Below are 8196 nucleotides of genomic sequence, written 5' to 3'. Positions count from 1 at the left end.
TTTGGATTTAAATAATAGTTTATTTCTATACAATGTCATCACACAATCGTTTCGATAGCCATTAATAGGTTAACTCTTATTCTTACGGCGATTTAAATAAAAATATCTAAATTGACTAAATCTTCAAAAAAGAAAGTTCAGCTATGTCTTAGTACTGTCCTTTTCTGTTTCCTTTTGATTAGTCGGACTTTTCTTAGATGAACCAAAAGTAGACTCGGGAGAAAATTTGAGGAACACCAGTGCCGTTGCTACCATAATCAAAAACAGTAATATTTCATTTTGGGTCATGAGTCGTCCATCTTTTTCCTGTTTCTTGGTACGATTATATTTTTCCTTGGCATTTTGGCGTCGTTGAAACGTATTGGCATAATGTATGCGAGACCATTCATCCAGATTGTAGATGGGCGAACGCCCGTCACTGTCGGCGACCGTGGATTTTGTAAAGCGTGATTTGTAGAATTTTGTCGATGGATCATCTTCTTCTTCCGGTTCTGCGCCTCTCATTGATTCCTCGGGTCGTTCGGTTGTTGTGTGTATTACACCTTGGAAATATTAAACAAATTTGTTGTCAGATATTTTCACATGAAAATGTTAGTAATGAAGCGAAAAGATACCTTTGTCGTATAGCCTCCGTAGTTTATAGTTGCCCAACACCTCGTAGGCTTGTGTTATCTCTCTGAATTTCAAAGCTGCCGAATCACTTCCTTGGTTCTTGTCTGGATGGTACAACATCGAGAGACGATAATAAGCAGCTTTGATTTCAGTTTGCGTTGCTTTCCGTGATATACCCAAGACATCGTAGTGATCTGCAAGCAGTGTGCTGCTGGTCGATATCTTCGCCCTTTGAAGAAGCCAACAATGCCTTGAGGAAGTGGACAACATGGTCCATTTAGTTATTTATTTGTTGTGTTGGGCTGGCTTCTCGTAGTTGTTTTGTTTGTTATATCATTTTCATTGCCAAGTTCAAAACAGAAATCAGCTGCTGTGACACGAGCCCCAGCTGATGGATGATAAACATTGGAGAGTTGGCATTTGTCGTAACAGGGTTACCATGGCAATAATTTAGAATATTTTGTAGACTTATAGACGCTCTGGAAAGGGGAATCAACGTTCCGTCGTGGGAGTTGCTTGTGAGGCGATTTTCATCGTTTGCAATGTGTCCCTGTTTCCAACAACTTAGGGCCATGTCGGAGAGACAAAACATATGTACTTTATATTGATATAACTCATAATTAATTTTGTTAGTCAGACATTCAATTATCAGCGCAAAAAACCGTTACAGAAATATTTAGACCCAACGCAATTCGCTCTTTTTTACTAGAATTTTATACCGCCTTTGTTCATTTGTGCCCCTTTTTATAACTTATCGAAGAACTCATGACTCAGACCCAAGATAATAAATATAATCTAAATAAGCGTAAAATTCTAAATTCTGAGGATTAGCGATGGCCGTGTGCCTGTCTTTTGTAATCACCTTATTTTTGGAACGAATTGAGCTAATCTTCGTATAGCCTCTATACAGGGTGAGATAAAAAACTCCAACAAAGTCAAACGCCATAACTTTTAATTTTTTTAAATATTATTGGATGAAGGCAAAAATGTCAGAAATAGCATCAAATTTTACAATAAGTTTAGATTTGTTGAAATTGGTCACCTTTGCCATGAATTATGGAATTCAAACGGACAATGAAACCGTCACACGCTGCTCGAATGTTGCTCTGCGGTCTCGGCGAAGCGCTTGCTTGAGGTGATCGACACTTTGCTATTTTTTAGTGCCAACCTTGTTTTCCAAAATACTCCAGACACAATAGTCCAACGGTTTGGTATCCGGAGATTTTTGTGGCCATTGTGCGCTGGAAATGAAGCGAGCAACTGCATTTTGTAACCATTCTTAGGTGGCGCGTGCTGAGTGCGATGGTGCTGAGTTGTCCAAGGTCTGCGGCCAAAATGTTTGCGTGCCCAAGGCTTTAATACACCCTCCAGATAATTTTTGCGATAATATTCCGTATTTATTCTGATGCCACGGTAGATTTATACGAGCGGAGAGCGACTATCGGCTGTTATGGCGGCCCACACCATCACCATGGCCGGCGCTTGAGTTCTGGTGGCCAAACGAAGGTGCACATTTTCAGCTGGCTTCTTTGGCAAGTAAACACGATCATTTTGTTTGTTTACAAACTTCAGGACAACAAATGTTTTCTCATCGGAGAAAACCAAATTCGGCAATTCAACGCTTTCGGCCAAGCGAAGCAACTCTTTAGTTCTTTTGAGTCAATTTTCTTTCCGTTGCGGTGTAAGTTCTTGCACTTTTTGAAATTTCAATGGAATATTGCGAGCCATCCAGCTCACTAGCCATTTTTCGGCCACTGCGACGTGGGTTTCGATCAAGTCGGTTCTTTACTTCTCGAACCATTTCTGCTGATGTTGCTGTTTTCTTCCTTCCACTTCCTTGACATCGGCCTACGCTACCAGTTTCACGGTAACGAGCGATGGTACGGGACACAAAAGATTTATTCACATTTAAATGCTGAAGTGCTCTAACGATAGCCACTTGTCGTTTTCCAGCCAAATACAACGAAATCACACTATCACGCTTGCATTTCATCACAAATAACTTTTTTTCTGGAAGATTCTCACCAAAATGCTTTTGTACGGTTGTAAACCATATATTTCACTGGAATAATTTTAACAGCTGTCTCCCAATAGTCGGTATTTTTATTGTATTAGAGATATTATAGATCGGAATTGTTTCCAATTTCGTATTTAAAGTTCATAACGGGTACTACTGGCTCTGACAAAAAAAAAATCGTATGCAGACCCACTTCTTCGTATAGCCACCATATAACAATTCCTTCTGCTATTCGGTATATTGATGATATTAGCGATATTATTCAAAGAAATGGGTTTCAGAATGAGCGATAGTTTCAAAATGTTGTGAAGGTTGTGCTCTGGATAAATCGAACCTTGGTCGGGAGTCCCTGATAATTATAATTCTATTTGTAAACCCAACTGCTGTTGAATAGACACATATTTGTGGTTGATGAGGTTCTACTTTCACATTCTGATAAACTTAAATCATGGCAGAAGAATCCAGGTAGATGCATCAACGCTTGGGAGCATTGATATGTCAAAAAAAATTATATGTTTTTTTCAAATATAAGTAGATTTTTATATGTTTTTTTATACTACGTCAGTCGGAGGCTATTATAATTCGCGTTTTTCAAAAATTTTTACATATTAAGACAATTTTTCATTAAACATTTTAAATTCCAAAAGTGGTTTGACAGTTCATTGGTCCAGCAGCTGTGTCGACGCCTCTACCTATATTCTTCTACCATGACTTAAATTTAATATATGCTAAACTTTTTATACCCCCTTCGTAATTTTATTGGCACAATAGAATCTCAGCTGATTAACACCTGCGATTCTCTGTCGCAAGTAAACAATTGTTGCATCTGACATAATAAAAAAATCGCGATTCGCTACCCAGAGGTATTGGGAACGTATTACAGACGAAATAAATAGAAGGGGGAAGTAATAATGGCTTTTAGAATACAAAAAACCGTTGCATTACTCTACGATTCAATTCTACAAAACACAAAACGCCTCTGTCATAAAACCGCCATAAATGCAAGGCAAGAGACCAAAACCGAATATGTCTTTGACGATGAAGTTCTGCTTTCCAAGGAAAATCAGCAGAGGTGTTTGGAAAAAATGAAAGCCTCAGCACCAATAGGTGTTCAATTAAAGGGAAATCAAAATGAAAAGTCCTTCGCCGCAGTACTGATAGCAATTTGTACCGACGAGAATGGGTAGGTTTAGCTAAAAAGTTTTCACCCATATTCCAAATGCAGACAAAGTCCAAAGCTTATTTTTCCCTTTTCTAATTTTCCAGGAGAAATCCTTCGATACTCTACACAAGAAGAGCGCGAACACTGAGAAGGCACATGCGACAAATATCCTTCCCCGGAGGTATACAAGATGAAAATGAAGACTTCATTACATGTGCCCTAAGAGAGACCGAAGAAGAAGTGGGTCTGTGTCGGAGTCGAGTGGAAATCTGGGGTACAGGAAGTTTAATGAAACCTCCCCATACTGCTGCCATAATGCCAGTAATTGGCTCTGTTAGGAATTTCAAGGAAAGTGAACTGAAATTAAATGTTGACGAAGTAGAAGAAGCCTTCACTGTGCCCATTAGTCGTTTGGCCCATCCCCAAACACTGCACTATACACAATTCAAGAGTGGCTACTCTGCGCCGGTGTTTATTGTTGACGATAAGAAAATCTGGGGCATAACAGGTTTTCTAACAAATGCCTTTCTCAATTGCTTCCTTCCACCAGAAATGAACTATTTGAAAAATCGCGTAAAATACATTAGACCTGTAAAAGTAAGTGGCGACAAGAAGTAATGAACAAATTGGAATTGCCATTCAAATTTAGCTAAATTGTTATATAAAGTTTTGTACAAAAAAAGTAGCAAAATATATTTGTTTTAATGTGTTCAATATATAGTACTACCTGACGATTTTTTAGAAGGCAATATGGCAAAAAGTAAAATTCAAGTTGTTACAATACATACATCTATACAATGAAAAAAGTTTAAAAAACCTCATTTCGAAAAATGATGTTTTAAATGTTGTAGATTTAAATGAATCGGATGTGTTTTCTTTTGTTGGGTTCGTGGGATGATATGCTATTTTAAGCTCTGTTCCAGATTCTGCAAAAGTCTACTATTTTTAAAATTATTCTCGATACCATAAAAGGGAAATCGGTTATCGCAGTAAAAATTTGTACTACATTCTTGCAGGTCTGGAACAGACCATTGAATGAAAGCCGTCGAATGAGCAGCTGTGGACATTGTATAACTGATGTATTCTCATATTTCTGATTTGGTTCTTCGACATTACACCAACAAAATTAAATTATTATCGATATTTCCGATGTTATGTAAGAAGGAGTACTTCAAAGTGAAACGTTTTTATTGCATCAGTGGTTTTTTGACAGCATTTTATGTCTCGGTATAACCAAGTTTTGTTAGTCATACGAAATATATCAGATTCATGAAGAATGTATCCAAGACAAAAATATTTAAAACTTTTGAAATGTTACAGCCTTGCGAAAATAGCATTAAAGTTTCACATATGCAGAAATTCTTCTCTTAAGGTACTGAGATAGGTTCCATATCTGCATATTTCCAATTAATATTGAGATCCTAATACCTAGTTGAAACAAACGGAATGGAGTGCATCTGTCTATATATTCAGACCAATACATGTTGCAAGAAGCCGCTTGTGTCGGATTTTACAATGCGGCATTCTTTGCAATGACATTGGGAAAATAGAAAGCAGACTACCTGACAATGATATACCCTCCACCTTGAAAAGGAGGGTATTAACTTTGCCATTCCGTTTGTACGAATTCCGTCCGTCTATCAAATTATTATTTATGTTATTTGACAAAAATTGGGAGAACAATTTGTATTGTGTTTGGGATGATTAGAATTGAAAATGAGATATATATAGCTCCGGTGGCGAAACATTGTATGTATATGTCCAAGATTTTGTATAGCCCCCGTATAAAGGTACCTCCCAATATTTGATTTTGATGATTTTTGCCACATTTTCCCCACGGATTTGGTAAAATTGCTATTTATAGATCAAAATAGGTTGAATCTCCGGTGGCGAAACAGTGTATGTATAGCTCTACGTTTTGGTATAGCACCCAATATCAACGGTATTTTAATGATTTGTGCCACATTTTTCCACGGATTTGTCTAAAAATTGGTATTTGTAGTTCATAATGGGTTCTAGCTTCGATGGCAAAAAAATTATTTTTTTTTATTTTGATAATCCTAATCTCATTTACTCGCGAAACTTTAAAATTTGGTATTTGAGAAGATTTTGCAGATTAAAATTCTTGAAGTATAAAATTGTCTATAGAGGTTCCCGTTTTGATATGTCTCCCATACAACTGCCTCATCCACTTTATGGTTTTTTGATAAGTTTAATTTTATTATCCAAACGGTCTTACTGGTATATGCAGCTTAAGTGGAACGTGCTTGAATTCAGATACTTTTATATAAAAAGTTTTCTTTACCCAATGGTGGAAGGTATTAAAAGTTCGGCCTGGCTGAACTTAATGTTTTTTTACTAGTTTCCAATTCACTGGAGAATTGGTTTAAGTCTTCAAAGAAAAGACCAAGGCGATTTGGTATGACGAATCATTATGCAGGGTAACAAAACTAATTTGAGAGGATATTTGGAACCGATCTCCCCATGTTTGTCTCAATTCAATTATGTGGATAACTTCACGAAAGTTATCAAAGAAATACACGAGACATTGTTGACCTCCGTTTACTATCGTTTAATGGTGTAAACACAGTGATTACTTACGTATGCTGGACCCATACTTTCTTTTAGGTGGTAGTATTTACAATTTAAAAGGGACCGAGAACGAATGCTTAGTGGAATCCATGAGGTGAAATAAAAAAATTTATGAAACGATGTCCCTTTATAAAAAATGCCAATCTACTTGGCCATAAAAAGATCTTTTCCCTCACACTCTTTAAATAATTTGTTAATTGAAATAAATAAATGACAAAAACTTACCGAATAAAAATAACAAATTTATGCCACCGATTCCTTTTTCCTACTTTTTTTTCAAGTATTTCAATATTTTGCACATTTGCAGTCATTATTCGGACACAATGAAACATGATTCGAGGCAGGCAAAGCAATAGTTTTTTTAATCCATAACTTTCCGATTTCACAGACACTAATCATCACACATCGTAACACATTTTTGTTTTATTTTATATTTTTTAGCGGGAAAGCTCCAAATGTCAAGCCTTTCAGCTACAACAACAACGAATTAATACCACCGATTCCACAAAACTTTTTCACAAGTAATTTTGCACTTTTCCAGTCATTATTTCGACAAAATTTATCATGATTCTTATCACACTAATCATCACACACCGAAAAATGTTTTTCTTTTCAATATTTATTTTCTTTTCTTTTTAAGCGGGAAAGCTCCAACTTTACTGGCTTTTCAAATCCGTTGAAAACTAACAACTTGAGCAAACTCCAATGGCAATTTGCAGTATGCATTGCCGCCGTTAATATGGAAGCATTATGAGTTCGATGTCGATGAATTATTAAATTTACGTTTTTATACAGAGTTGCCATTACATTGAGAATGGATAAAGGTAAAGTAGATGCTGCTGGGTTGGCATGAGAATTTAAAAGAATTTTAATATTCGTATACGGGGAAATTAACGGAAAAGGAGCGCTTTTTTTGGAAAACAGGGGAATGAAGGAGAGTAATTACATTTTATGTGCGGCCTCTCTCTCCTGAAAACTTATGACTACTAGATGACTGCATTCTTTATTAACTTATGTATATTTAAAACAACAGCTTAATAAATCAAATACATCCGAGCACAGAATCAATCTGGTACATATCTCCAAAAATGTAACCGAAACTTTGGGATTTTCCAATTTTTGCGCAAATACTTGGTGAGATGAAAAAACCGCAACCAACTTCAGACTGCTGTCATTACCAAGTCACTTGTCCGACAGCTGTTACAATTATTCCAGTGACAGCTCATTATATGGTACAAAAACATTTTAGTGTGAATTTTCCGGAAAAAAATATTGATGGAATTCAAGCGTGATAGTGTGATTTCTTTATATTTGGCTGGAAAACCACAAGTGGCTATCGTTAGAGCACTCCAGCATTTAAATGTGAATAAATTTTTTGTGTCTCGTACCATCGCCCGTCAAGGAAGTGGACGGAAGAAAACAGCAGCAGCAGAAATGGTTCGAAAAGTTCGATCGCGTTGCAGTGGTCAAAAAATGGCTCGTGAACTGTACATATCGCAATATTCCATTCGGCAAATATTGAAAAATGAGCTCGGGGTAAAGCCATTGAAATTCCAAATAGTGCAAGAACTTACACCGCAACAGAAAGAAAATAGACTCAAAAGAACTAAAGAGTTGCTTGGCTTGGCCGAAAGTGGTGAACTGCCGAATTTGGTTTTCTCCGATGTAAACAAACAAAATGATCGTGTTTACTTTCCAAAGAGGTCAGCTGAAAATGTGCACCTTCGGTTTGCCACCAGAACTCAAGAACCGGCAATGGCGATGGTGTGGGCCGCCATAACTGCCGATGGTCGCTCTCCACTCGTATTAATCG

The 8196-nt window shown here is 36.8% G+C and overlaps 2 protein-coding genes across 2 annotated transcripts; one reads left to right on the top strand and one right to left on the bottom strand.

The window, feature by feature from the left end:
* LOC101892453 (dnaJ homolog subfamily C member 30, mitochondrial) lies at positions 1-989 on the bottom strand. Its single transcript, XM_059121672.1, has 2 exons — positions 615-989; positions 1-542 (listed from the first exon to the last, which is right to left on the bottom strand). The coding sequence occupies exons 1-2, from the start codon at positions 880-882 to the stop codon at positions 142-144; spliced, it is 669 nt and encodes a 222-aa protein (XP_058977655.1). The 5' UTR covers positions 883-989; the 3' UTR covers positions 1-141.
* A 2420-nt stretch (positions 990-3409) lies between these two features.
* LOC101892116 (mitochondrial coenzyme A diphosphatase NUDT8) lies at positions 3410-4505 on the top strand. The gene is made up of 2 exons (XM_005186332.4): positions 3410-3812; positions 3896-4505. The coding sequence occupies exons 1-2, from the start codon at positions 3541-3543 to the stop codon at positions 4407-4409; spliced, it is 786 nt and encodes a 261-aa protein (XP_005186389.2). The 5' UTR covers positions 3410-3540; the 3' UTR covers positions 4410-4505.
* The last annotated feature ends 3691 nt before the right edge of the window (positions 4506-8196 follow it).

Source organism: Musca domestica, unplaced genomic scaffold (genome assembly GCF_030504385.1).
Source record: "Musca domestica strain aabys unplaced genomic scaffold, Musca_domestica.polishedcontigs.V.1.1 2, whole genome shotgun sequence".
NCBI classification, from domain to species: domain Eukaryota; kingdom Metazoa; phylum Arthropoda; class Insecta; order Diptera; family Muscidae; genus Musca; species Musca domestica.
Note: the sequence above shows the minus strand (reverse complement) of the source record. Positions and strands in the feature narration are given on the sequence as shown.